The sequence below is a fragment of the Aspergillus pseudonomiae genome, assembly GCF_009193645.1.
Source record: "Aspergillus pseudonomiae strain CBS 119388 unplaced genomic scaffold BDV37scaffold_19, whole genome shotgun sequence".
Taxonomy (NCBI): domain Eukaryota; kingdom Fungi; phylum Ascomycota; class Eurotiomycetes; order Eurotiales; family Aspergillaceae; genus Aspergillus; species Aspergillus pseudonomiae.
The window spans coordinates 189,649-215,972 of record NW_022476011.1 but is presented as its reverse complement, the minus strand read 5'-3'; the positions used below and the strand labels follow the sequence as shown (position 1 = coordinate 215,972).

The following is a 26,324-nucleotide window of genomic DNA, read 5'->3' as shown; positions in this document are numbered from 1 at the left end:
TTTCGGCAGTCTATTGATAGCATATGAGGTCACTTGGAGGGGATTGTCTCTTGTCATATCCGGCGCCATCATCTGACTAGCGAGCCTTAGGCGCAAGACCGCGGTGGAGAATTAATTCCCGGAGGTTTAAGCACAGACGGGGTTCTGGTTACTGCAGCGCTCCCCCGCAAGGGATTCTTCTGCCATCAACGACTGGCACAAGTCATGGATGCAATGCAACGCCACCAATTTAATTCACTTTGTGGATCCGACGGAAGAAACGGATCCCAATCAGTGCCCTACATGTCTCAATGCTCAACATTCAGCATAGGTACATGCGATATTTCCGATGTTTGTTTTTTTCCTCATCAACACTCGGCCAGAGTAAGGCTCGGCAGATCGAGGGCGCAACCATAACACAGCCACAACTTGCTTGGAAGACTCCCAATATAACGTTGATCAGAAGATCAATATGCACGTCAAGAGCTCCTTCTGGAGTAAGAGATAACCACTAGTACTTACTCCCTCATACCAAGTCTCCGACTCGAAGGTGAAGTCCCAATCTGAATGCCCTATGTATTAGTCGCTATGTTGGGGCTTCGGGTTATTTTATCTCTACTCGAATCCCTAGCGTTACCATCATTGATCCTTCGTGCAATAAAAAGTTATATTATTATGTAACATTCCTGACCGCCAACCAAGATAATTAACACAAAAATGCGGTCATCGTTCAGGTCGGTTTGGCAAACACTTCGCCGGGCTTCGTTGGAGACCGACTTGATTGTTTTTCCTCCTCCGTCTCCTCACTCTCGTGTGTATCAGCTCGATCCTCAATCCACTGGAACACTTCCTCTTGGTGATGCACCAGCATCTCACTCAGTCCTGACTTGCTAGACTGGATCAAGTGCCCGTAGCGCTTCGATGGTTTGCGCCGGTTTTCAACCGTGTTCCAAACGCCATGGGTGTGCGAAACGAACACAAGAGAATTCTGCGTTCACATCAGTACCGCTTCAGGACGGAAACTAAAATGTCAACAAACTGGAGCGCATACATCTTTGTACCATCTTGACAGCCAAACCTGAGTATGAGAGGCAATCGCGCGGACTGGGTTTTCGGCAACGAATGATATAACGCCATTCACTCGTTTATACAACGTATCTATCTCCATATGAGCAATGATTGTCCACGTGGAAACGAAGGAATTTACCTCTATTGATCAAAAGATTGGCGACTCCGTAGAAAGCATTACCGATTCCAAGAAGGAAGATTTCCGTGGCCTCATTGGGTCTACATCGGTTATTAGCTGTTGGGTCAAAACTCACTCTCATCTTTGTCCCACTCACTCAATGTAGTTATCCCAGAGGTATGCTGCCAGTTCCTCGGTCGCTGTGGGGCGGTTCTCTTCCTCGTCTTCATATTTCCCGGACTAGACAGACACGTTAATGGAAGCCTAGAAATCGAAGCGAGGCGGATACTCACGGGCTCGATCGTCACATGCTTTGGGATATTGACATCCATTACAGCATACCCTTTTCCAACAGCCCATCCGATATAGTCTTTCATGGAATCAGCCTTCTCAAGTTAGCATGCTTTGAACATCCCAATAGGGGTCCACGTACAAGCCAGCAATTGTGGGCTTCCAACTTATTCGTAACGGGATGAGGCAATCCCATGATTTCCGGTCTATTGAATAGTCAGGCTAACTTGGCCGTCTCAGTTCGCAGGATAAGACTAACGGGTCATGGAATATCACCAGGAGTGGATTGCGTTGGTAATAATTCGGTGTGGCCAGAACTTGGTTCTCGAAGGACTTGGAGATGGCAGTTCGGTAAATGTAAAGTGAGGTGAGCTTGTAGTTTTCATAGAGTCGTTTGGACTGGTAAGCACGAATAACATCTAAAGACTTTGTTACCCCCAATGCAGCACTTATACCCTGGCCTTTTCTACCTACCATGTAGCCTATCTGTCCAGAGTCCCTCCTCCTGCGGCGCTTTCGGGTACATACAACTCCAGAATTGGGACTGGATCATCATAACTCGTCTTACGGTAGTCGTTGCGAGTTTTGAAGGGAGGGTTGAATGGAGCCGGTCAGGCGGGTCTCCCATAAGAGTCTTCGTGACTGCGAGTGCCGACTTTGAGATTGATCTGAAGTTGTAGCCACCCTACAATGATCAGTGTCAGGCCAAACGGTTGATCACAGCACCAGAGTATGTTTAACTTTACCTCTAGGCAAACAGCAACCTTTCCATTTGCGAGGGTCATAAGCATATGTGTCATGTGAGCATAGCAGGTGGGTGTGACGAAACAACCTCCCAGCTCGTCACCCACAGCGGCATCAAAGCCAGAGGCGACTATAACGCATTAGAACCCAAATTCTCCTCGTTCTGATTCAGGGTCATCGACAGATGGTTTACGTACCTATGACCAAATCGGGGTTGAATTCCTGTGCAATGGGCATCACGACTTGTTGAAAGGCATACATGTAGTCGCCATCGCCCATTCCCTGGCTCGGCCAAGGTATGTTCACGTTTCTATACTATACTGTTAGCGAAGAAACGTGGGTAACAGATCTCTAGCATGTAATCCATACCGTCCATAGCCAGCACCAGTACCGCAGTGGTCCCAGTCGCCTTCATCCCCTCCAGGATAGAATTTTCCATCCTGATACACATGGAGTGAGATATATAAGACATTAGGGTCATCGTAGAATGCCTTCTGGATACCGTTGCCTATATCGTGTAAGCGTCTGTTTCCTGTACCATAGATACTTTATTTGTCGACGCTTTACCATGGTGAACATCCCTAAGCTGATCAGTACCTCTTAAACCGGTGATCACGTCTTGAGTACTCACCAATCAAGAATGAGGATCTTTCTGCATTTTTCTCCTAACTGTTTCTGACATACACGAGCCGCTACAGATACGTTGTTAAACAGGCAGAACCCCATAGTTTTGTCATGTTCAGCATGGTGCCCTGGGGGCCGGATAACAGCAATAGCGTTCTTCACTTTCCGTGTGGCAACAGCTAAGCATGTTTCAATTGCTCCTCCGACGGACAATAGTGAAGATGCGAAGGTCAACTTATTGAAGTATATCGAATCACGAGTATGTTCAAGCGCAATAAGCTCATCATCAGTCATATCTGTCAGATCAGTCAGGGACGTCTACAATTTCTAAATGAAACTATTTTTTTACCTTTTGTACTTTCAACAAATGCGAAATGATCTGGAGTGTGGACAAGAGATATTTCTTCCTCGGTAGCATTGCGGACACTAATCCGTTTCATAGGTCGTGAGACAAGCGGCCTGGATGATTCTGGGTCGTCAACGAGCCCAGCTCGGCATAGCTCCTTGTAGATATAATAGATTCTCCTCGGGTCCTCCGGGTGGACATCTGCCGTTGGACGCACTTCACAATGGTAGCGCATCTGGACGTCATAACATAGACCGGAAGGAAGTTGAGCAATGGGAAGGCCTCTAATGGCAACGGCATCTTCACCCTCAGACCACTCGGAATTTTCCTCAACGAGGCTATCATTTAGCTGGACGAGATCTTCTGCGGTGGCATCACCAGAGCCAGCTGATTTTGGTAGACTCTTGGGCGGTGACATTGTGTGGTTGTCTGCTGCAGCAGTTGGCTGGGAGCTTTGCACGCTAGCAACTGACTGGACAGGCAGCTTGAGAGATTGGCCTAGGAGGGGTGGTACGAGCCACGGATCCGATCCTCCATTGCTATGGCTAGCACCATCATGAGTGAGATGCTGCGAGGGAGCAGGGTTGGGGTTATGAGTAACCGCCTCTCCCATGACAGTGTCTTCGTCCTCTTCCACAGCCATTGCACAGAAACCTAGACGAGTCGGTCTATTTCTGTCTCTTAGACGTCTTCTGTTCACTCTAGCATGCCATAACCAAACCTGTCGTCTTTGGGCAATTACGTCAGTCTCACAAGACCCCGAGCTTCCCTGGGCAAGATACCTCGTCGATAAAGAACAACTCGAGAAGTGACCAATAAGGGTCGAGCGCAAAAGACATAAAACAAGTGAAATGGGCAGTACAATAACAATAAGGGATATAGGAATGAAACAAGAGCCGCAAGCTGTACTAGGGTATAAGGCAGAACAGTAGAGGTAGTTTGCGTTGAGGAATATCAAACCACAACTGTGGAGGAACTACTAAATACTAGTAGTTCGAAGGCCTAGAAGCTCAACAACGAAAGCCTGTGCTAGACCAGACCAGGGCGATCTAAGACAGATGTTCGAAAAAGAAATAAAGTCCTCACCAGCCCAAAAGAACCACAGGTAAAGGTTGATCTACTACGTGCACACCAATATAGGTGTTCTGGTGCACGTCCTGGAGTCTTGGATTATGTACTCTGCTCCTTGGAGAAGCCCCAAAAAGCGTGGTTACTTAGCTTCCGCACGTGACTACAGCTGGTCATAGACACCAAACAGGCCACTTGCACCTAACGGCAGGAAACCTCACCACTATTAGGCTTGATATCGGTTCGTATGGCTAACGGAGATGAATCGAACTGGAGATTAGAATCAAGATAGTGAACGGACGTAAGTGAGAAGTTTTTCAATTGTCTATCTCCCGCATTGACAATTTCCAACAATCACTTGCACCCGTCCGAGAATTTCCCGTACTTCGCCGAGACCCATCAGCCAACCAGGCTAGCCACGAGCATACTACCTCTGTGTATATATTCTGGAACTAATCTAAACCACCTGTAATTGAGCCTACTCCCAATAAATACGCTAGTATTTTAGATCTAGTGAAAAGGACTGGTCAGGTCCGACTTGTATCCAGTATGAACGTCAAATCATTTCATTAAATAAGTACGTTATCATATGCTTTTTATGCGATATGTAGATCCCCGGTCAACAGGGCACTTTGTTATCCCACAGGCCAATTTCTCGGGGTGGTGACCTGATAATCCGGGAACGTGGAACAGTCAGGGGACTAGAATGTTTTGTCTATAGAACACTTCTAGTTTCTGGTCTCCGTCCTGATTCCTACTGGCTATCGACCTTGGAGATGTAGGCTAAAAGAGAACCGTTAACAAAAGTTCAGAAAGTCCGGGCTCAAGCCTGGAATGACTTACCAATGAGGTCAACAACACGGCGGGAGTAGCCCCACTCGTTGTCGTACCAGGAGACAAGCTTGATGAAGTGGTCGTTGAGGGCGATACCAGCCTTGGCATCGAAGATAGAGGAGTGGGCATCTCCGCAAAGGTCAGAGGAGACAATGTCGTCCTCGGTGTAGCCGAGGATGCCTAATCAAGTTAGTAAATATTAAAAGTATGGAAAAATAAACGAAGGATTAAGCTTACCCTTGAGGTCACCGGACTCGGAAGCAGCCTTGATGGTCTTCTTGATGTCCTCGTAGGAGACGGCCTTCTCGGTACGGCAGGTGAGGTCGACAACGGAGACGTTGGCGGTGGGCACACGCATGGCCATACCAGTGAGCTTGCCGTTAAGAGCAGGAATGACCTTGCCGACAGCCTTGGCAGCACCAGTGGAGCTGGGGATGATGTTCTGAGCGGCAGTACGGCCACCACGCCAGTCCTTGGAGGAGGGAGCATCGACAACCTTCTGGGTGGCAGTGTAGGAGTGGACAGTGGTCATGAGACCCTCAACGATACCGAAGTTGTCGTTGATAACCTTGGCAAGGGGAGCAAGGCAGTTGGTGGTGCAAGAAGCGTTAGAGAGGACGTTGATGTCGGACTTGTATTCCTTGTTGTTGACACCCATAACGAACATGGGGGCATCAGCAGAAGGAGCGGAGATGATGACCTTCTTGGCACCACCCTTCAAGTGAGCGGAAGCCTTCTCGGTGGTGGTGAAAACACCAGTGGACTCGACGATGTAGGCAGCGCCAGCCTGACCCCAGGGGATGGCAGCGGGGTCACGCTCGGCGAAGAAGCGGATCTTCTTGCCGTTGACGATGAGGCCCTCCTCGTAGGTCTCAATGGTACCCTGGAAGCGACCGTGGGTGCTGTCATACTTGAGCATGTAGGCCTACAGCGTGGATATCTAGTTAGTTCAAGGACGTTTTCCAATAAGACATCACTCTGGATGATCATGAGAGGCACGTACAGCATAGTGAGTCTCAATGAAGGGGTCGTTGACAGCAACAACATCAACGTCACCGTGGGCGATGCTGTACAAGAACACTTAGTTAGAAGCTTTCCCCAGTAGAAAAGGCTAGAGTGGGCAGTCCCATTGATCGGGTACCGGTCTGGACCATGGAGGATCCGACCATAGCCTGGGAGGCGAATTGGATCACTTACGCGTTACGGAAGACCTGTTACCTTGTTAGTCTCAATGAAGTATTGCCATGTCGTAGAAAGGATGGGCAACTTACAATACGGCCAATACGACCGAAGCCGTTGATTCCAACCTTGGGGGCAGCCATTGTTTGGATGTGTCTGTTAAATTGGCGGGGTAACTGTCAGTCAATCTGTGTGGGAAGGGAAACGGTAGACACTAGGAAGTGGCTCTGATATACAAGATGCAAAGGGGACGATGGACGGGAGACGACTCACTTTAAGTAAGAAGACAAAGGGATAAAGTGATTGCAGTGGTGTGTATACGAAGAGAGTAGAAAAGGGGAGAAAAGTCGGACGGCGGGGGAGGGGGAGATAAAAAAAGAGCGATGTTGACTGACGCAACGACCAGGTCACTAATCCAGTCACCGGGCGGACAGACGCGGCAAAAGCTCCAGCTCTCCTCAAGATCCAGAGTGAAACGGGTCCTTGTCAGCTGTTTTCCCGGCTTGCGCCGCTCCCCAGGTCTCAGCAGCCCTTTCCGGTTTCATACACCGGGCAAAGCAGGAGACTCACGATATTTGGGACTCTGCCTCTCCTCGGCAGCTACCGGTCTGGCCAATGAGCGTGCCTCAAACCCAGCATGCCGGGTACTCAATCCTACCATCTCGTGAATCTTTTGCCAACTTTTCGGGATCGAGGGGTCAGTACTACCTAGGCTACGAGGAAGACGATCCCGGCTATTACTCTATCTTTTTGTCCTTCGTTCCGTAGTTCAAACAATTGAGGGGAGAACGATACCCTGGGGGCCCATTCCTGAGGCATCCCCATAGAGGGGCATGATGTAATTCCAATCTGGCCATACACAGTACTACATAATTCTACCTACATTGGACCACCGCATCCCACCCAAGCTTAATGGAAAAATGAGGGGCACTCGGTTTGACCTTTCCGTTTCCAGGTCGACATATCGGACCGGATCAACTATGGTCCACTGCCCCTCTTTCCTCTCAATACTCACATCATGGCTTAGCGATCTCATCTTAGCCTCTTCTGTTCTCCTGATTCCTGAAAAGATTCACCGGTAGGCAAATGAGGATCACGCGCTTGTCATGGTTTGGTACTTTTTAATTTTCAATTAATCATCTTCTGGAAATCTTTTACTGTTGTTGATTCGTTTTAGAAGAAAAAATCTAATTCAAATTTTCCGCCTGTTGGGGAACCTAGATCCCCAATCTAGAACTTTGCATGAAACTGTACTCGGGGTTTGAGCCAATAGTCTTGTCTCTTTCTCGGTGATTTGATACCTTGTATGAAGTATCACTCGCCATGCATACAAAACACATAAAACGTCATGAGATGGACTCAATGTACTTGTCATGTCACACAGTCAGGCGATGTTGAATGACATCCACTTAAAACATGGCTAGTTTAGTCCAATTGAAACGATCTGGCCTAAATATATTACCCTCAGATCTTGTTTATACTGGACGCCGCTATGGAGTAGTATACATGCAGTATACGATTACAGACTCAGTATCAAGCCATCAATCAATCCAGACTCTACCCCACTCTTATGTAACCGGCGTCTAGATTAAAACAAATCGTCGATCTAAACCATTGACAAGGTCATCCATCATCCAACCCTCAATCCATTCCCACACCCGTGGGAAAGGAGGGTGAGACAGCATAACAACATGGCCACTAAGCTATAATATCCAACAATTAAGATACAGAATCAGTACACTTGCAGGCTAGGTCGGACCACGGTGTGGCATGTCAACGTACCATCATGATTTTTCTGAGTTCCAAATTGAACTTGGCAACTCACCAGTGTTTCATCTGTCAGTTGATTCGCCATCTGGAGAACTCAGTAAAGTTAACATGTCCTAGATAAGGGTAGATCTGTTGAGACTGGGCCATGGATTTAGCGTCTCCATGTTCGACCCAACCTACTCCATACATATAGCCACAGCACTGACGTCTATACACTTCTTCACTGCTCGTTATGTTTTACGTCGAGTTCATGGCATGATAGTAATTGCAGGACAAGGGCCATACTAAAATCAGATGAGAGCAATAGAAACCGCACATGCAGGTATCTCAAGCCTTGTTGCGGGCCATTCTCTATCAACCTATGAAGAAAACGGTATACAATCACAAAGATCGACTAGATGCATGTCCAATATTTTCCTCGAGAAAAGTACCAACAACATTATCTCAGCAAGGCAAAAGGATTCCAATTTGGTCCTGCTCCCACTCAATTTACATCGCATCTATAGAATACAGAAGGAGCAAAGCCGTGTACTAGGTACTCTAGCATGCTGTCCACAACAACCAACTGTCTACTCTTCCTTGACACCACCCCTCCAGTTCTTCTCCGCGTTCTCAACGGAAGCCTTGTCACTTTTGATCTGACCTTGGTTCAAGAAGCTGTTGGCAGCCTTGAAGGGGCGTGCGAGGTCACCAGTAGCGGGCTTTCCAAAGACGTGGATCTTGACCAGATTCGACTCCAGAGCACTCTTGAGGGGAATGATCGACTGGATCAGGAGAGGGTTGGTGTACTTGAAGTACAGGTGCATCACACACATCATACCGACACCCATCAGTTGTCCCTTGAACAGCTGGCGCAACTGCCCCTGGTCGTACTCCATGTTGGTGGTGGTCACCGGACGGGGCTCCTCGTTGCTACCGAGAGGAGCGGGCTCCACGTACTTCAACGTAGCCATATCTAGTAGCACCAATCAGTTACCTATTTGCGGTGGTCACAGAATAAAGCGTGGACATACCCTTCTTGCTCTTGATCTTGGACTGCGTGTAGAGATAGATACCCAAGATAAGCACGTTGGACAAGACATACATGCCACGGACGATAAGAAGAACATCAGGGTCATCAAAAGGGATCTTCTTGGCCAGCTGCATGGCCACCACGATGATGGCCAGGTTGGTACTGTGTGATTGATTGATGGTAAGCATATATTCCAACGTAGAGTAAACCGTTTGTCGCAGATATTTAAACAATAGTTACAGCATATGGCACATAGTTACTTACATTTGAGGAGACACCATGTTGACTGCAGTATTGAGTGACCCTTTTGTGACGAAGCAGAAGCAGCGCGAGAATAGCTTGAGCGGATGGGTGAAGGATTGGCACGCGTGCAGGGACAAAATCTTCCTCAAACTGCGGAACTGGACCCCCGGGGAAGTCGGACAGCTGTCCAGATAGGCACTGAGGCACGTGACAGGAACTACGCCTAAAGGAGATTCCCGCAAATTGCCACAAGTTCACAGCCTGAGGCGATAGAATCACAGTAATAAGGCATCTAAATCACCTGTTTGCTTAGATAATGCACTGAGCAACCATCATGCTTTGCACCCTTCGCTATTAACGACAACAGTGATCCTGTGCTGTTGATGAACGTCCACTATACAGCCTCTCTGTACAATGTCAGAAGCTCTGGACAAGGTTCTCACACTGCCAGAATACATTAAAGACTATGTCGCATACCCAATAACTTACCCTGCCTCAGAGCTGAGGTGCTACTGAGTGACTCCTCAGCTATGGCACAGGCCCTCATCACTAACGCCTATAACTCTCTTTTCCTTTTGGACACTGTATCAGACCATGTGCCATCATTGGGATGTGCACTTGCAATTGAACACTGCTTAGCTGCTTTGTTCGTGTCACTAATTGATCAGCAAGCTCGCCTTCCAGACGTCCTCCATCATCTGGAGACTTAAGATGATGTTCTGGGTTTCCTAATCCGTACTAGCGCCCTTTCGCGCTCAACGCCGTCTTTAGCGACCAGGATGGCTTTGACATTTCTGACTCCTTCATCCATCAACAACGCGCGTGCCGCTGGTGTATCGAATCGCTTCAACGTCCACCATCGTGCTCTATCACTTCAAACACCCATTTGACGCGACATTTCCATCTCTGCGACCTTAAATCTCGACGCTTTTCAAAATGCCTGGTGGAAAGGGAAAGTCTATCGGCGGCAAGGCTGGTTCCAAGGACTCTGCGGGGAAGGCTCAGAAGTCCCACAGCGCAAAGGCCGGTCTGCAGGTCAGTAGACGTATCTTTCTTGTTGTTCCTGCGGTACTCTCGTTGCTGCTATGCCCGGCAACTCGCGGGAGCGTGTGAGAAGCCTCTGGTCTCGAAACTTTTTTTTCCCTTTCTCACTTGCCCCTCGCTCTGGTGTATTACCTCTTTGTCGTCTTCAATCCTACGTGGCATATGTCAAATGATTGCAGTCAGGGCTCCATGGTGTCGCCAGGAGTGGGACATCCGGGCGTTTCCAGAAGACCTTCATCAATAGCACGCTAAATTTAAACCTTTTGCAATCGATCATAAGTACTGATTAATGTCTGCTTCTAGTTCCCTTGTGGTCGTGTTAAGCGTTTCTTGAAGAACAACACGCAAAATAAGATGCGCGTTGGCGCTAAAGGTAAGGTTCATCAGTCGCAAACTATGTAGCCATGGTTTGTCATCTTTCATGCGCATCACTAACGAACAACCAACTAACAGCCGCTGTCTATGTTACCGCCGTGTTGGAGTACTTGACTGCTGAAGTTCTCGAGCTTGCCGGAAATGCCGCCAAGGACCTCAAGGTCAAGCGTATCACCCCCCGCCACTTGCAGCTTGCTATCCGTGGAGACGAAGAGTTGGACACTCTCATCCGCGCCACCATCGCTTTCGGTGGTGTCTTGCCACGCATTAACCGTGCGCTGCTGCTGAAGGTGGAGCAGAAGAAGAAAAACAAGACTGAGGCTTAATTTACGGCGGATACCCCACGAATATGGCGTTTGAAATGATGACGATTGAAAAGGACTCCGGGATATGTCTGTTACAGCGATCGACCTTTAGCTGGTTCTAATTCAACTCCGACCAGTGACAAAAGAAAAAAGAAACATTCAAAGAGGAAAGGGAGAACTGGGTGAATAAGCATCTTTCATGACAGGGATTTCCAACAGACGCATCCCCAATCTCTACTCTTCCCTACCCCACGACGCTGCAGTTCGCGATTCTTTTCTCTCTGGTGCTCTGTTTTCCTCTTATCTGCTCCGTTCATACCGTTTGTCTCGAAATACCAGGGCGCTGTAATGGGAAAAGGGTGATATCTTGGTAGTGGGCTTCGATTTATTTTCAACTTTCCTGTTTCCCTATTGTTTCTCCCCTATTCTTTTTTTCCCAGTGAACTTTTATTCTAATTGATTGACGGTGTTGAGTGCTTCCGAATTATCCACCTCAGTTACCATTACCACGATGTCTTTCTTAAACTTGACGGACTTGTATTGTATGAGTATAGTTTGCTCTTTTGCGAGAAGCTAAATAAAAGATAAAGCCAGACCATACTCCCGGTATTCTACAGGATGTCTGTACTCTTCAAACATTGAACCATAATCTGGGGCCAGGAGTTCCCGACTATGTATAACATTATGAGGGATTTATACATATTTACACCAAAAGGTTTTCTTGTAATTTGCTTGCTATTATCAGAGGTCAAGGGCAGTATCAAGTGATACAGTTTTGCCGCTGAAGAGATGCATCATGGGAAACGATCAACCATGATTGGACTGTTCGAAACCCGTTCACTTGCATCGCAGAAAGAACGGGCTGGTGGGGAATGTAAACCAATTGATAGTTTTACAGGTCGGAATTATGCGAATCAGGTAGAACATACATTTATTGGCGATCTTAGCAGACAAGAGTACTAAAGCAATACGGAGAAAGAAGATTTCGGGAAATAAAAGGCATATTTCAAACAAGGCCCTGACAATACAAGGGCGATTAAAAGGAAAGCGAAAGAAGAAAAAGTAGAGATCTGGTTGCATCCGGAGACCGAACCTTTCCAGTGGACATACGACAGGGAAACGGACTGGACTCATTAGATCAGTGTAAATCACCCTGGAGTTGGGAGTACCTATTAGTGTAAAATAGGACTCAGTCCGTAGAAGGCGTCAGTTCTCTAGACACCAAAATCCACCCAAACTTGTTTTGTCACAATCCCTCTTTCCGCCACGCCACACATTGCAGGCCAGAGCTGAATTGAACATGCAAGCCAAAAGGGAGCAAAGAGAAAGAAACGTATCAAGAGATCCCGGCAACAAGCACGTTAATTCACTTGGCAGAGGCTCAGATGCCTGTGGAAAGAGCGTATAGCGTGGATGGTCGAGACTGAAACAAGCAAACATTAAACAATGCATGGCGCCCCATATACAAAGTAATCCAAAGATGCAAATGCTGGTATGTCATCTCTCTTGCCATGGTAAAAAGACATCGGTATTTTTGTTCGTCCTTTCATCATCTTCCTGTAAGTTAAAAAAATTTGCTTTCCACCGACACAAACTGCGAAGAAATAAAATATAGATAAACAAAGATTTCTGGAAGGCGCCCCGCGTCTCATAAAAATTCAGGAGCTTTCGTTCTTTTTCCGTTTTTTTATTTTGTTCCGAGAAGTAAAGAGAAACATATAGTCCGTTTAAACAGCATGCCTGCTGGGCTGCCCCAAAATAACGTCTAAAACTTGGCTAGATCAGAGAAATTTCTTTTGTGGTTCTCTTGGTGAGTGTCATCTCGTCATCCCTCATCGAATCGTAAGCCAATAATCGCAGAACAGGATCAGGCCTCGTGATATAAGAGTCATATGCGTCTTGCGGCAAAGCAATCTAACAAGTTTCGTCGTTTTTCATCTCCCGTCAAAGTTGTTTACTCCACAATGATTTCCACGCCAGAGTTGGTCCGCAATTCGTCGCTGCCACGCGATTGGTGTCCGTTTTGGCGTCGAAAACCTGGGCCCTTTTCGGGCAGGGGGCCTCTCGGCTGCCTAATTGGCACGCGCTCCTGTGACTGTCCGTCAAATCCAACTCCGATGGATCGGTTACTACCGATGGGTCCAGCACTGGAAGGTTGACTTTCCGGCTGTTCCCAAGAAAACATACCCCGCAATCTCCGTGGGCTTGAGCTAGGCCCACCAATTCCAGTTCCCAGAGAAAGGCTGCTGAGACTGTTCACTAACAAATTATCATCCCGCGGCATGCCCAGAGACGATCCAGATGGGGCAGGCGTAAGCGTCGGGGTGTTCGAGGCGCCGCTGGTGGCACCATCATAATGCTGGAGACGTGCGCCATTGGACTGCAGGGCCGCCGGGAAGCTCGCGGACGAAGGTACTGGCGACGGCGTGTAGGAACGCAAGTCGGCGAACGACTTCGCTGCACGCAGATTCTGGGCATTGCCAAAATTGCCTGGGGAATCGAGAACACCAAGGAACCCTGACGCCTGTCCCCGCAGGGTGTTGTAGGGGGCAGGACCGTCGTTTCGTGCTTCGCTAAAATCAATCGTCGCTGCGCGGTTCAGTCCGCGACGAGCTGTTTCGGCAGGCTGGACTGCGGCAGGAATCGATGACAATGGAGGGCTCACATTGGTGCCAGGAGCCACCTTAAACACATGCACCTGGCGCTGTTCCCCAGATCCACGAGAAGCGTGACCCAAGCCCATGTTATGAGCAAGAGTGTGGACGGTGCGACGCTGAACTGGGGAAAGGTTTGATGGGAAAACCAATGTGTCGCGACTGGTATCTTCCTTGAACAGGAGAAGTTGAGAGTAGTACGAGAGCGTTGTGCTGTCATTCAAGTCGACCTCTGCAAAAAGTAGAGTGTGGTTAGCGCTAGCCATCGTTGAAAACACGGGCGTCATCGAAAACAAAAACTAAGAGAAAACTTACCTAGCTTCTGGCCACGCTGAGAGACGGGCGACGGCGATGTTGCGGGAAGATGGGAAGTCAGCGAGGACATGGAGCTCTGGGTTTGAAGCTGGGAGGTCGCCATGGGCCGATGCTGTTCTTCCAACTGGCCCCGACGTTCGCGCTTCTCGCGTTCGATGCGTTCGCGCTCTTGAAGCGGCAGCATCTTCTTATACTCGACCCGCAACTTCCGCCCTTGAAGCTCAAAATGATTCAGAACCTCGATGACTGTTGCTGTTTCCTCCGCAGAAGTAAAGTTCGCGAATGCCAGTCCTCGAAACACGCCGTTGTCAAAGTGGTAGTTGAACGCATACGGCAGCGGCAAATTCAGCTCAGTCATCAGCTGCACGAGCTGCTCCTTCTTAACGGCGAAGGGAATATTCTTGATAACGATGGCCGTCGGAATCAACTCATCGTCGGCCTCCGAGGATGCGGATGCTTCTGGGCGCATCGCGCTACTTTGAAGGGGCCCAGGTCCAAGATTCGAAAAGGTACTAGGCATACCCGGCTGCTGGTCAAGCCAGGTCTACTCTCATGTATTAGTCAAACCATGCACAGGGTCGTTTCGAGTTTTGCGACACTGTACTTACCGTCGGCAAGCCGGACCTTCCTGTGCGAGACGTAGTCTTCAAGCTGGTGGAGGCGGACCGAATGGCTCCAAGAGCCTGAGGGTTGGCAAAGCCATTCGGGTTCCAAGTCTGCGAACCGGAAAGATCGTAGGCATAATTGTTGTTGTGCAGCGAAGGGTTCAGACGCTCCAGACGGCCAGTCTCATAGCGAGACATAGGATCCTCGTACAGATTTACAGGCATAGGGCCGTACGCGTCAAACTGTCGCGAAGGCTGACGATGCAAGGGCTGCTGGTGGCGCTGAGAGCCAGGAGAACGTGCTGGGTTGTCGTGATACATTTCTTGCGCTTGCTGATAACTCATGGCGGCTAAGACAAACGAATTCCCGACGGGCAACCAAACTCTAGAATGTGGGCACAAAAATCCACCACACAACAATCCCGTTTCAATATCCCAATAGCGTGAACGGACTACTCAAACATAGGAGCGACCGAACAAAAGAAAGCCACTTATCGAAGACAACCGGCAGAATGCGAACGGCGCTGTCGAAGGTGGACCAAATTCTCGACTTAAAAGCGGGTGGGAAAAAAAAATGGTTCTAGACACCAACGTCACGGCGGGTTGGGATCTGTGGTTGGCGTGGGAAACAAGTCCAGCCAAAATAGCAGTCAAAAATCAGACGAAAAACACAAAACCGCTCACAACTGCTTGTCTCGTGGTGCTTTGGTCATCAATGCCAGGCGTTCCTCAGGCGTCAAATTTTCGGGAACTTTTTCTTTCCCTTCTCCCCAAGGAGAACTCAAAATCGAGGGAAATAAAAAGTGAGATAATGCGAGGAGAAAAGAAAAGAGAATAAAAGAAACACGGCCACGGAAAAGAAAATACAAAAAGAAAAGCAGCAAAATAACAAAAAGGTTAAAGGGGGGGAAGGAAAGAAATAAAAATTGCCACTACCCGGGATTAAGAGTAAGTTGCCCAAGAGGGTTGGAGTATGGGCGAGGTTGACGGACCGGTGGTGGTGAGGGGAGAGAAAAAGGGAAATCAACGAAAAGATGGAAACAGTAATTTGATCTCAGAGTCGAGATTGGAGGTTCAGGCAGGGAGGTCGTGACCCGGGAGATTATTGGGGGTGTGGAAAGCACGCACGCCAAACGGCACGCAGAAAAGCCGGAACACGGCGACCGCTTTAGTTAGGTCTGGTCGGCCCTTCCGCGGATCCGCCAAGTCGACGAATTGGATAGATCGGTCTGCGTTGATGGTAATGGCGGGCTTGACGGTGTAAGATCTGTTGAGAATGCTGGTCGATCTGTTAGAATGAAATTCTTCTCCCAATCCAGTCTGTGTCCAGTATGGCTTGAGATCGTTGCAATCACAGTCAACTCACACACCCCTGTTTTGTCCAGTTCACCAAGGACAGAAGCAAAGCAAACAAAATAATGATAATTGGAAATCAAACCCAAAAAAAAAAAAAAAAAATAGTGTGGGAAAAAAGGGAGAAACAGACAGACACACTAAAAAGGATAGTGGATGGGATGAAGGGATTCCCGTAATTGATCCAAAATGGGGAACGGGACGACGGGGAAAAGAAAGACAGACGAGAGAGAGGGAGAAACTGTTCTCACTAGTCTCAGTTTATGTGGTGTGTTCTCTATGTTTTATTATTTTTTTTCCCTCTCTCTCTTTTTTCTTTTTCTTTTTTCCCTTTTGGTTGGTGGTTGTTTGAATGTTTTGATTTCCAAAAGAAAATTGATAGAGCAGAAGGTCAAGTTACTCACAAGCAATCCCTCTTCAAAGCTTCCGTGCTTTTTCTTTTATAATCAATCTCCTCTTGTTCTTTCTTTTTATATCTTTTCTCGGTCTTCTTTGGTGTGCTCCTTTCTGTCGACTGTAATTTTAATCCTTTTCTCAAACCCTTCCTCCTTCAGCTGTGGCGGAGGCAAAAAAAAAAATACTCAGGAAAAAGGTGGGAAGTGGAAACAAATTATAATACAATGGGGAATCTGAGGCTTTGCCCAAAAGGGGAGTTGGGTTCCTATTGGTAGAGAGGACTTGCACCAGCAAGTGTATGTGGGCAAGAGGGAGACAATTATAAACTCATGTAAAGGGTGAGTTGAAATAGGCAGAAGAGGAAGTAATAATATGTTTCACAACAATAATTGAAACACAGGAAGAAGCAAGAAGAAATGCAATCTGTCGTTGGACTGTTCGGGCTTCTGATGTCCATCATTTATGTATGCGGCAGTTGACTGTTCCATCCTCAGTTAGGTACTAGTTTACCTACACCTTAGTCAAGTTGTTCTTTTAGTCCCATAAGAGCCAGGTACTAAGGTATTGAATTGAGATTACTGTACCTGAATTGCAGTACTACACTAAACTGCGTCAGGTATCATCATGTCCATGCGCTCCTTTTCCCCCTCCTTCAACTTCCCCTTCGAGTACTCTTACCCCCCTAAATGAAGAGGGATACTTACTGCCTGGGGAATGAGGAATCCAGAAGGCCACTTGCTTCAATTTCTCTTTCTAGAACACGTCTACTCCGTTCTTCGTATTCCTTCCCGTTATTAATAGGCCTTCTAGCTTCATTATTTCTGGCTCGGCATATATGAGTTAATATCCCCTAGATTATTCGGATTCTGTGTTTTCATTGTCCTTACACCAATCACAGTGTCGTCCACTGCACCAAGTTCCTTGGATTATTGATTTCTATCCGGCAACTTTACCAAACCCACGCCAGTGGTGACCTTATTTGCATGTTTCAAACCTTCAATAGACTGATGAATTGTCTCGCAGCTTTTCTTTTGCCGGTTCCTGACAAAGAAAACGAAAAATAAAACATGCACTTCCCCCTCCCCCTCCTTTTTCTGTGGTATTTTTGTTTTCTTTTTCCACGGTTTCCCACTTTCTCCTTCGGGCGGCACGGGGAACTAACCTTGGGAAACTTACTTTAACTCCTTAAACGGGTCTCCAGTATGGAGTTACTCACACGAACCACCTTGAAGATCCAGTCCTTTTTCTGTCTTCTTTGTCGGGACGTTTCCGTGCCACCAAATGCCATCGTGTTCAGTTAGCTTGTCCCTAACGACTAACTAGTCCCTGTCTTCCATGTCCACCCGTCCGAAAGGTTCCTGTTTGACGGTTCTGGCGTGGGAGCTCCAATGCATCCTTCGAGTCTTAGTTAGAAGGTGGATTGGGATCCGCTCGAGGTGGGTAATGATTCCATTACGGAGTACACCAATTCACCACCTCCGAACAGGGGAGCTTCGGTACAGTCGTCCACCGCCCACACGAGCTGTCGCGCCGGCTCTTGGCCGTCTTGATGTCAACTTGTCAAGATTGTTATTCTTGCTATTGGCAACGTGCTTGGGCTCAGGTCATCCATCTTCACGATGGCGGGCGGTGAGGCCGGCAACGTCGCCGAAATCGATCCTGCTATACCTGATGATTCATGACCGTAAAATATTTCAGGAGTCGGTGAGTCGTCTGTCGGGGATGGAGATAACCCCTGATGAACACCCAACTCCCCCATCTGTCCGTGACTTTTTCCCTCACCCTGGGAGACTGGACTGTACGTCAAGACAACATATTTGCCATCTCTTTATTATTAGTAGCGGATGTGCTCGATACCGTTCCCCGTGGCTATTATTATCACATGCGATTATTATGATGCTATCTACCTGACACGCAAGTTTCTGGCTTCCGCTCCCTAACCATTTAGCTCATGTGAGGTTCGATGGCAGGATAAGTCGCCCCTTTTCCAGCGAGAAATTGCGAGGCATGATCCATCATTTCCGACGAATAATGAAAGAACTATCACTACCCGATAGGACGAAAACGGTGTAGTTAGTTGGGATCCGCTGCAAATCCGCACTTGCTAGCTGACTATGGGGAAAGGTTTAGTCTAATATTCGGCGGTTTGGGATTAACACCCAAGCTAGAACCCACTAGAGTGTCACCAGAACCAGTCGGATGGAGACCTCAGATTTCGCGCCTTTCTCCTGAGAGTCCCGGTCCGATATCGTATTCCTTGTTCTCGTGGTCTTTTCCTTTTCTTTTCTCTTCATTTTGGTGGGTGGGTGTGTTCCTTGTCCACCATCCTGCTTTGGTGTCCCTGATTTCGCGCAAGACTCAAAGTAGCGTCGTCCATCACCTGTCAAAACGTGCGGGTGTATCCGGTACTATGAGCCTTGCTTAGTCCCGGGATATACTGGCTTAAGGTATGGTAGGTACGTAGTAGCTGACCGATTCCTGCACCTTAAGCTTGGGCACCCGCGGTGCAGCTCCCAGCTGGTCCCATGGTGTGGCCCGGGGAGGTCTTTGGGTGATCCCGTACTGAACTAAGAGCGAAGCGACGTCTATCGAATATTCTTAGTCTGTTCCCACAGCGAATAATAGCAGGCATCTACCATTATGGGGCCTCAGAAAGTACTAGGAGGCTGCTAAGGCGCACCTCCGGGTGCTGATTGGAAGCCTTCCCTATAGGCGGCTGATGTATCGGTCACATTTACGTGATCATATGGATTTGAGGAGCGAATTTATTTTATGATTGTCCGAGTTGGGACCTACCGACGGAGATGAGTGGTAATCCGTCGGATGGGCCAGCACGTATCTCATGCACCCACTTTGGTGTGGTCTATATGACAAATCTGAAGCACTACTGTATTGGAAACTCAACTCTTCTGTCTGCTGTCCGCGATAAGTGGCTGAATTGTCCTATTTCAGTGTGTGCATTTTATACTATTAGGGCCTAGCATATCGTGTATTATTCTGGCCTCTTTGATTCGTTTTCGTTTCTGCATTTCTGCATTTCTGCATTTCTGTCTCTCTTTCTCTTATTTTTCTTATTTTCTTGGCTTTTTTTTTTTTTTTTTTTTTTTTTTTTTTTTTTTTTTTTTTTTTTTTTTTTTTTTTTTTTTTTTTTTTTTTTTTTTTTTTTTTTTTTATTTGCACCCCCTTAGTCTCACCCACGAAGCAGCCACCGGTAGCCGAGCACTGACAGGATTATTTTACCTGTGGCAAAAGATGCTAGAAAAAGAAACGGATTTATCATTTAATTCCCTCAGACATGGACATCTGTGCACATACGCCCAATGCGATTCAGGCAATGATTAACCTGTAAGTCATACATTCCAAGATATCTGCCCTTTGTCGAAACAACTATCAGTTTTTGAGCCGATATCATCGCAGAGCTGTCTGTGTAGCTTTGTCTACTATCTCTCCGCGGAAAAAGCAAGATTATTGTCCGAGATATGAAATGCTCGACTGACTTGACAAAGCAGTTCATAATTTTTCAACTCTGGCTCTTTCCTTATGTCTTTTTCCTTGGTTTATTTTCTATATTTCCTCTTCTTCTGTTTTGCTTGGATTCCAATATGTAGTCCGTGCTTGTGCATACTAAGGTACATATGTATGCAATCAGCAAGCCACATAGTCCGCCAATCAACACACTGCCTTATGTATCACTTTTCTGTCTTTTCGGGAACCTGGCCCAAAACATAAAAAAATAAAAATAAAAATAAAAGAAAACGTAAAAAGGATTACACCCGACTCGGAGAAAGGTAGCCTTATCCGAATCGTAGCCATTACAATTACATATAGTACTCGATCCGTACTTCTGTCCGGTCAGCAACCAGTGGGGCCTAAATTCGCCGCGACTCCCAAACCCTGCTCACGGATGCAAGGGTCTACGCGGATACATGGATATCAGATTCCTTCGCCCGTTGAGGAGGACTTGGGGGAGATTTGCAATGCACAGTGGTCAGCCTTTGGTTGGAGTACCTGGGATTATGTAGGACGTAAGGGTGATTCTGGCCCTTGGCTTTTGCAGGGTTTCTGAATGCTCTTGTTGGTTGGCTTTTACAGGCTTTTGTTTTGATCACGGAGGAGTATGTCATCCAGCATTTCTTTTTCTCCCTCGAATTTTATTTCGTTTAATATGGAAGAGCATCCGGAATGGACGTCGTACCACACGGCTGTTTCACCATTTATTGGAACTACTGATTGAGACCGGAGTAGAGTTGTCAGCTGCACTATGATGATGATCCTAGATTAGATAAATGATATATGGATGCAGTATTGGATTTATTATGTCTCAATCGATGAAGCAACCGGCTGATACGTACTCCGTACTTACTCTGTTGTCGTCTTATCTGTTTTGTTGGCATGCATTTATCCCCTACATTCCATTCCTCTGTGTCTCCTTCCCTGCCCTCTGAGAGAATTCTATTCTGCTTGACCTATCACTCACACACTCAGTCCTCATGGAGCTTAACATCAGCTTCTCCATCCAACTTATCCACTTTCCAATCTGACCAAAGATCGCCCAGGGGGGATCAAATAGAGCAAAGTAAAGCAAAGTAAGCAAAGTACGGAGTACATCAGAAACACCCAGAATACCTCCAATCCAAGTCTCCATCTCGCAGCAAGGCACATTGAATAAGTCTCCTATCTCTGCTTTTGCCTGAAGGTAGCCAGTAGCTAGTAGCTACCAAGTCACCACGTAAGTCAAGAACAGGGTTTAGCCGTGAACCTTGAACTCCGAAGATCCCTCCATCCATCCATCCCTCTGGGACGGAAGGCAAGGTAAGGTTAGGTTCACCTAGGTTAGGTTCACAACCTTAGTTTTAGTAGTACGTAGTCGTTGCTTCCCTCGTCTCTATGGAGATTTGGAAATTTCATTCCCACTCTCAGGCATCGCTTGCCACGTACTCGCATGCAATGATTCCCGGGGGGGTGCGTCGCTTTTGCTTTTTTTTTTCCCTTCCCCCTCCTGTTTGCTGGCGGGAAGTAAGGGGAGGGTTAACACGTCGTGCGACTCGTGCGTGCTCTTGGGCATGGGTGGTTTTGGGGGTCTAGGTTGGCTTTGTTGCTTTTTTCTGCTTTTGTTTTTGCTTTTTGTTCTTGTCTCTTGGGACTTTTGAGTTTGGGGTTGGGTTTCGATGGTATGATATATAATTTCTGGGTTTTGGTGCGTGAGTTGGACTTTGGACGGGTCTGGTTCGTAAGGAGAACAAACTACTTTTCGGTCTTTCTGTTTAGATATATGTTGGATGTCTGCAGTTGAATTCGACTACTCATAGAAGTTATTATCGGAGAAGTACTCCGGGGAGTAACATGGGAATATCAGCCCAAACATAAACAGTCCATGCATATCAAAGGAGTGATTCAGAATATCGCACACGATAAGTCATAAAATGTAGGACATAACAGAGTAAACATACTTCAAATCCAGCCGGGTATATAAAGGAGAGGCATGAAACGTAAATATAGATCTCAATCTCCCATATCCATATATCCACTCGACGCAGTGAATCCATATCCCATATTATTCCTCCACTCTCTCCCGTCCGACCGTATTCAACCTCGTAATGTCATCATGTGATGAGATGCTCACAGCCAAGCAAGAAAGCCTAGTCCGACAACAGCAGCCAAGGAAGCAGCCTTGGGGGTTGAATATGCAGACGCCGCATTGTCGGTGTTCTGGGCGCTAGTCGCAGTGTTGGTGTTACTCGCCAAATTGCTGTTGGAAATACCCGAGGAACCACCCGAGGAACCACCATTCGTGGAGTCGGCGATGCCGGTTGGGGTTGCAGTTGGGGTTGTATCGGTGGCATCGGTGCTTGCGGAGCTAACGGCGGACGCTGCGGCAGTTGGGTTGTAGCTGGTTGTTGACAGGGAGCAAGACCTGAGGATATCGTAGGCATCTGGACAGCGTCGGATGTTAGCTATTTGGACCTTGGGAGAGCAGGAAGGATTGTATACCGTTGTGGTGGGGGTCGCGATCATCATCGTCATCGTCATCATCATGGTCCCTGTTGTTGCGCTCGCTGCGATACTCCGCGATACAGGCCTCGCAGAGAGGGATCAAGGTTGGTGCGTGATGCCAGTCGCAGATACACTTCATCTCGGCGCGGTCACTCTCGTGTATATTGTCGCATTTGTGAGCGATCCCTACCACCGGGCCGCAGACTCTCCAGCAGCGATTGGGCACGTCGTCGTGGTCCAGCTCGGCGCCCATGGCGACGTTGCTCATGAGCATGAGGCCGGAGAGAGCGAGCAATTGGGCGGTACGCATTGTGGACTCGTTCAACGATGACACGAAGTAGATGTTTAGGGGTATAAAGAGTTCCGAATGTAGTTGGATTCCGTCGTCGCGATGCAATTGAAATCGAAGCTGATGATGCTATGAGCAATTGGAGGCGGGCGAGGACGCATATTTATGGCCATTTCGATCGTGTCGCAAAATTTCTATATATAAGGATCTCGTTGCCCGAAACTAGAGCTTGCCCAGACGGGAAGTTCTCCGCATGCACCATACATCGCAGTTCCATCACTCGGGATGCTAGCGATCTGCCTTCAATGAGAGCTGTTGAAACTCTAAGCCTCCTTCGGGCGACATATGCCAAGCACGGCTGGCGTGGAAATCGGGTGCAACCCGCTGATCAACGTATGAATGACACCAATATATTGACAGGGAACGAAGCTGCCTGGAACAAAGAGGAAAGAAGATTATGGGTTCGGAGAGCTGCCAAGAAGCGGTTTGTTCATCGCTACCAGACTTGTCTGCGGGGACTGTCATTCTATTCTTCTGCACTTTCACCGCCACACTGGACCCTGGTTTTAGGTTGGGCTTTGTATATGTGGATCCTCCGTATGCTAGGGAGGAGCAATATTTGTTGACTCGGCGATTATTGTTGACGCACTTCTCCAAGAAGCTGTTGCGGAATGCTTTACGGAGTACTCCGTAGTTCGATGTTTCCAGAGGATGTTCGGTCGATGATGTCACTCGCTGTTTGCCTCGTCATCCGTACTGGGATCTAGGAACATTGACAACTCGGAAAACGAGGAAAGTCAGACTGACAAAGAATACAAGATGGATGATCCTCGCTTGGCACTCAATTGATCCTGTCCAGAGAAGATCAGGCAATAGCATTACCGAACATGCTCTTCAACGGATGGAATTGCCGAGCTCCTGCACAGCCTCCCCGCTATATATAGTTGATCGGAGGGTACCGATGACTTTGACAACACAGTATCACGGCCAGTGAACGACAAGATAAATGTGCTGCCTGTACCTATCCTGCACACTGCAACTTGAAGTACACAGATATATACCATACCCACAAGTCGTATGCTATTCATAGCTCAAATAGCCGAAAGTGCTGTACTTGGTGGATGTTGTCTGGAAGTAGGGTTACACTGGAGCACTGGACAACGACCTTGATGCGTGTCCGGATGGTTATCTATTTGGGGAAACATGTACACTGTGCAGGGAAGATCCTTATTTCTATCAGTTAAACGCATGATTTGAGTCATCTGATATTTATTTAGCGACTCGAGATAAGAAGATCTATGACACACCACAGGTCATTACCATGTTTTGCAATAGAAGCGCCCTCCATGCGCCATTATTGTGTTCTAGGAATCGCTGGTCACAAGTAGTTGAACGGGCCTTTCATATGCCTTAACTGTTATATGGGGATAGATCCAGAACAAAAGCTTGATGTCTTGCATTAGCAATGCGATATCCTTACGTGAAAGTTGTGGTTGTAGGAGGGGTTGACCTGTGACGTCTTCCCTCCCCCTCTTATGAAATGTCAGAACACCGGCTTCTTGCAAACATATCATTGGCCAATGTACTCCGAGTGGGCTAGTAGTCACCCATGTTCTCCACCTTGACATACATCACTACGTTCATGCTGATTGATCTAATAATCCTCCAAGGTATAACTCTTCTGCGCTCTGGTGAGATTCATTGTCAGAATGGCTCGCTCCGCCATGCCCAAGGTATCTTGGGATAGACATCTCCTACGTTCGGTGCAGAGCGCGCCTCCTGCGACTCTACCAGTCTTCATCTACGGCACTGCATGGAAGAAAGATCGAACAACAGATCTAGTGTATCAGGCTCTCAACGCTGGCTTCCGGGCCGTAGACACTGCGGCCCAGCCGAAGCATTACCGGGAAGATTTGGTAGGCGAGGGCATACGCAGGGCTATCCGGGACGGAGCGATCCGACGAGAGGATCTCCATGTAAGTCTCACGTAATGTCGATAGTAAACCAAGATGTTCACCCGGCTGACCATGGTTAGATCCAAACCAAATTCACATCCATCCATGGGCAAAACCCCGATGAGATGCCCTATGATCCCAATTCCTCGGTGACGGAACAAGTCCACGCTTCTATCAAATCATCCCTAGAGCATCTTCGTGCATCTGACGCCCCGGAAAGCGTCAACGAAGCGTATATCGATATGCTGGTCCTTCACTCCCCACTTCCGACAATGTCTCAGACATTGGAGGCCTGGTCCACGTTTGAGACTTACGTCCCTCATCGAATCCGAAACTTAGGCATATCCAATTGCACCTTGCCTCAGCTTAGGGAACTATCCGCACTGGTCAAAGTGAAACCAGCGGTTGTCCAGAATCGCTTTTATGGGGGCACGCAATTCGATGTTCCGTTGCGCTCATATTGCCGGGATAACGACATTATTTACCAGAGTTTCTGGACACTGACAGCGAATCCAGAGTTAGTTCAATCGGATGCAATCCAATTGTTAGCAAGTCGCACAGAAATCAGCCCCGCCGCCGCTCTATATTGCCTCGTTTTAGCCCTGGGGAACACCACTTTATTGAACGGGACGAGTAATCGGGGCCGCATGGAAGCGGATTTAGCTGCTCCCGCAAGGGTAGAGAGGTTCTCCCAAGAACACCCGGAAGTATGGCAGAGGGTGCTTGAGAACTTCCAGCAACTGACTGGGGATCGGGTCGCACTCTAATGAAGCAGTGTTCCCTTCGCGTGCCTTGCCTTAGGGTTGATCCCGTTATCAGTGGTCAAAGCGTATCCAGGCTCCGACGACAATCCATGGAATCTAGTGGAAGGTCAATGAAGCATCTAGAGCGGACAAAAATGGTAGCACATGAAGTTTTTGCAAAAAAAATAAGGACGATACCACGGTATGGCCGTGCAATATGATTGGCCATTTTCATATGAGTGGATCGGTGGGCATGCCGCGTTTAACTAAAGTAGTAGGCGTTAAGGGAAACAAGGCAATCCGAAACGATCAGCATCAGAACAGGTGAATTTGTCCACATCCCATAGCTCAGGTAGAAAGGTAGCGATATACCTGGAGTAGACACACCGAATCACAATCGTTTTCGCCCGTCAGCCCTAGTCAGAACACGTTTGGTCAGCACTTCTGGCTGACTCAGCCTCTCTAACCAATCAGGGTCCGCCGTGGGACCATTGACCTCATCGTCACCGCCAAGCATCTCGACGGTAGCGGAGAGAAGATTTACCAGACGCAGGCCATCTTCAGCCATCGCCATTCATCAAACGCGAGTTGTTCTGAATCACTTGGATTCGGTAACTCTTGCTTGTGTCACTGCTGCACCTCACTATATTGTTTGTCTTCTCGACTTTGCGGGACGGGCGGATTTGTGCTTTTTTTTTTTTTTTTCTTTTTCCCTTACCTTGCGCCGGTGCGAGCCCTCCACCCATCCGCCGCAGCACCCGTTCCTGAGAAGACGCCGCTTATAAGTCCTCGTCTCACATATACATCGCAACAGTGTTAAGCAATTGCCTTGCTCCTTCCTCATCGCTCATCTTAGCTGGGTCTGTCGCGAGCTTGCTATCCGATTGACTTCGACCTTCTTGATAGTGAGATTTTATCGCCCCGCGTGTCGCGTCCCAATATCGATATATCGGCCCGTTGCCGTAGACCTTCTTTCCAAGCGTTTGTCGGTTCAGCCTGAATGACACTGATTCAAACGGA

General features: G+C 47.8%; 10 protein-coding genes across 10 annotated transcripts; 3 read left to right on the top strand and 7 right to left on the bottom strand.

Annotated features, from left to right (window-relative positions):
• Nucleotides 1–601: 601 nt before the first annotated feature.
• hdaA (histone deacetylase hdaA) lies at nucleotides 602–4,439 on the bottom strand. The gene is made up of 15 exons (XM_032091131.1): nucleotides 3,913–4,439; nucleotides 3,174–3,838; nucleotides 2,832–3,120; nucleotides 2,768–2,781; nucleotides 2,570–2,708; nucleotides 2,398–2,510; nucleotides 2,203–2,330; nucleotides 1,931–2,141; nucleotides 1,716–1,875; nucleotides 1,599–1,662; nucleotides 1,459–1,551; nucleotides 1,323–1,405; nucleotides 1,187–1,266; nucleotides 1,031–1,137; nucleotides 602–967 (listed from the first exon to the last, which is right to left on the bottom strand). Exons 2-15 carry the CDS (start codon nucleotides 3,811–3,813, stop codon nucleotides 710–712), a joined length of 2,379 nt encoding a protein of 792 aa, XP_031943344.1. The 5' UTR covers nucleotides 3,814–3,838; nucleotides 3,913–4,439; the 3' UTR covers nucleotides 602–709.
• Nucleotides 4,403–6,651, bottom strand: gpdA (glyceraldehyde 3-phosphate dehydrogenase GpdA). Its single transcript, XM_032091130.1, has 7 exons — nucleotides 6,525–6,651; nucleotides 6,344–6,407; nucleotides 6,270–6,283; nucleotides 6,076–6,139; nucleotides 5,310–5,997; nucleotides 5,082–5,252; nucleotides 4,403–5,021 (listed from the first exon to the last, which is right to left on the bottom strand). The coding sequence occupies exons 2-7, from the start codon at nucleotides 6,392–6,394 to the stop codon at nucleotides 4,993–4,995; spliced, it is 1,017 nt and encodes a 338-aa protein (XP_031943343.1). The 5' UTR covers nucleotides 6,395–6,407; nucleotides 6,525–6,651; the 3' UTR covers nucleotides 4,403–4,992.
• Nucleotides 6,652–8,590: 1,939 nt separating this feature from the next.
• BDV37DRAFT_270229 (PHO88 family protein) lies at nucleotides 8,591–9,314 on the bottom strand (the record flags this gene model as incomplete). The annotated part of the gene is made up of 3 exons (XM_032084522.1): nucleotides 8,591–8,976; nucleotides 9,035–9,195; nucleotides 9,298–9,314. The coding sequence occupies 3 exons, from the start codon at nucleotides 9,312–9,314 to the stop codon at nucleotides 8,591–8,593; spliced, it is 564 nt and encodes a 187-aa protein (XP_031943342.1).
• A 785-nt stretch (nucleotides 9,315–10,099) lies between these two features.
• Nucleotides 10,100–11,703, top strand: htz1 (histone H2AZ). The gene is made up of 3 exons (XM_032091127.1): nucleotides 10,100–10,311; nucleotides 10,624–10,693; nucleotides 10,774–11,703. The coding sequence occupies exons 1-3, from the start codon at nucleotides 10,213–10,215 to the stop codon at nucleotides 11,019–11,021; spliced, it is 417 nt and encodes a 138-aa protein (XP_031943341.1). The 5' UTR covers nucleotides 10,100–10,212; the 3' UTR covers nucleotides 11,022–11,703.
• Nucleotides 11,704–12,954: 1,251 nt separating this feature from the next.
• Nucleotides 12,955–14,895, bottom strand: BDV37DRAFT_270227 (putative R3H domain protein; the record flags this gene model as incomplete). Its single annotated transcript, XM_032084521.1, has 3 exons — nucleotides 12,955–13,886; nucleotides 13,970–14,513; nucleotides 14,578–14,895. 3 exons carry the CDS (start codon nucleotides 14,893–14,895, stop codon nucleotides 12,955–12,957), a joined length of 1,794 nt encoding a protein of 597 aa, XP_031943340.1.
• Nucleotides 14,896–15,741: 846 nt separating this feature from the next.
• BDV37DRAFT_72646 (uncharacterized protein) lies at nucleotides 15,742–16,601 on the top strand. The gene has a single exon (XM_032091126.1). It carries the CDS (start codon nucleotides 16,117–16,119, stop codon nucleotides 16,558–16,560), a length of 444 nt encoding a protein of 147 aa, XP_031943339.1. The 5' UTR covers nucleotides 15,742–16,116; the 3' UTR covers nucleotides 16,561–16,601.
• A 3,572-nt stretch (nucleotides 16,602–20,173) lies between these two features.
• On the bottom strand, nucleotides 20,174–21,268 carry BDV37DRAFT_243726 (uncharacterized protein). The gene has a single exon (XM_032081468.1). The coding sequence runs from the start codon at nucleotides 20,966–20,968 to the stop codon at nucleotides 20,729–20,731; it is 240 nt and encodes a 79-aa protein (XP_031943338.1). The 5' UTR covers nucleotides 20,969–21,268; the 3' UTR covers nucleotides 20,174–20,728.
• A 439-nt stretch (nucleotides 21,269–21,707) lies between these two features.
• On the bottom strand, nucleotides 21,708–22,760 carry BDV37DRAFT_72525 (putative GPI anchored protein). Its single transcript, XM_032091125.1, has 2 exons — nucleotides 22,315–22,760; nucleotides 21,708–22,256 (listed from the first exon to the last, which is right to left on the bottom strand). Exons 1-2 carry the CDS (start codon nucleotides 22,625–22,627, stop codon nucleotides 21,943–21,945), a joined length of 627 nt encoding a protein of 208 aa, XP_031943337.1. The 5' UTR covers nucleotides 22,628–22,760; the 3' UTR covers nucleotides 21,708–21,942.
• BDV37DRAFT_72512 (uncharacterized protein) lies at nucleotides 22,656–23,698 on the bottom strand. The gene is made up of 2 exons (XM_032091124.1): nucleotides 23,414–23,698; nucleotides 22,656–23,341 (listed from the first exon to the last, which is right to left on the bottom strand). Exons 1-2 carry the CDS (start codon nucleotides 23,483–23,485, stop codon nucleotides 22,895–22,897), a joined length of 519 nt encoding a protein of 172 aa, XP_031943336.1. The 5' UTR covers nucleotides 23,486–23,698; the 3' UTR covers nucleotides 22,656–22,894.
• Nucleotides 23,699–24,315: 617 nt separating this feature from the next.
• On the top strand, nucleotides 24,316–25,328 carry BDV37DRAFT_270225 (putative aldo-keto reductase (AKR); the record flags this gene model as incomplete). The annotated part of the gene is made up of 2 exons (XM_032084520.1): nucleotides 24,316–24,582; nucleotides 24,642–25,328. 2 exons carry the CDS (start codon nucleotides 24,316–24,318, stop codon nucleotides 25,326–25,328), a joined length of 954 nt encoding a protein of 317 aa, XP_031943335.1.
• Nucleotides 25,329–26,324: the final 996 nt, after the last annotated feature.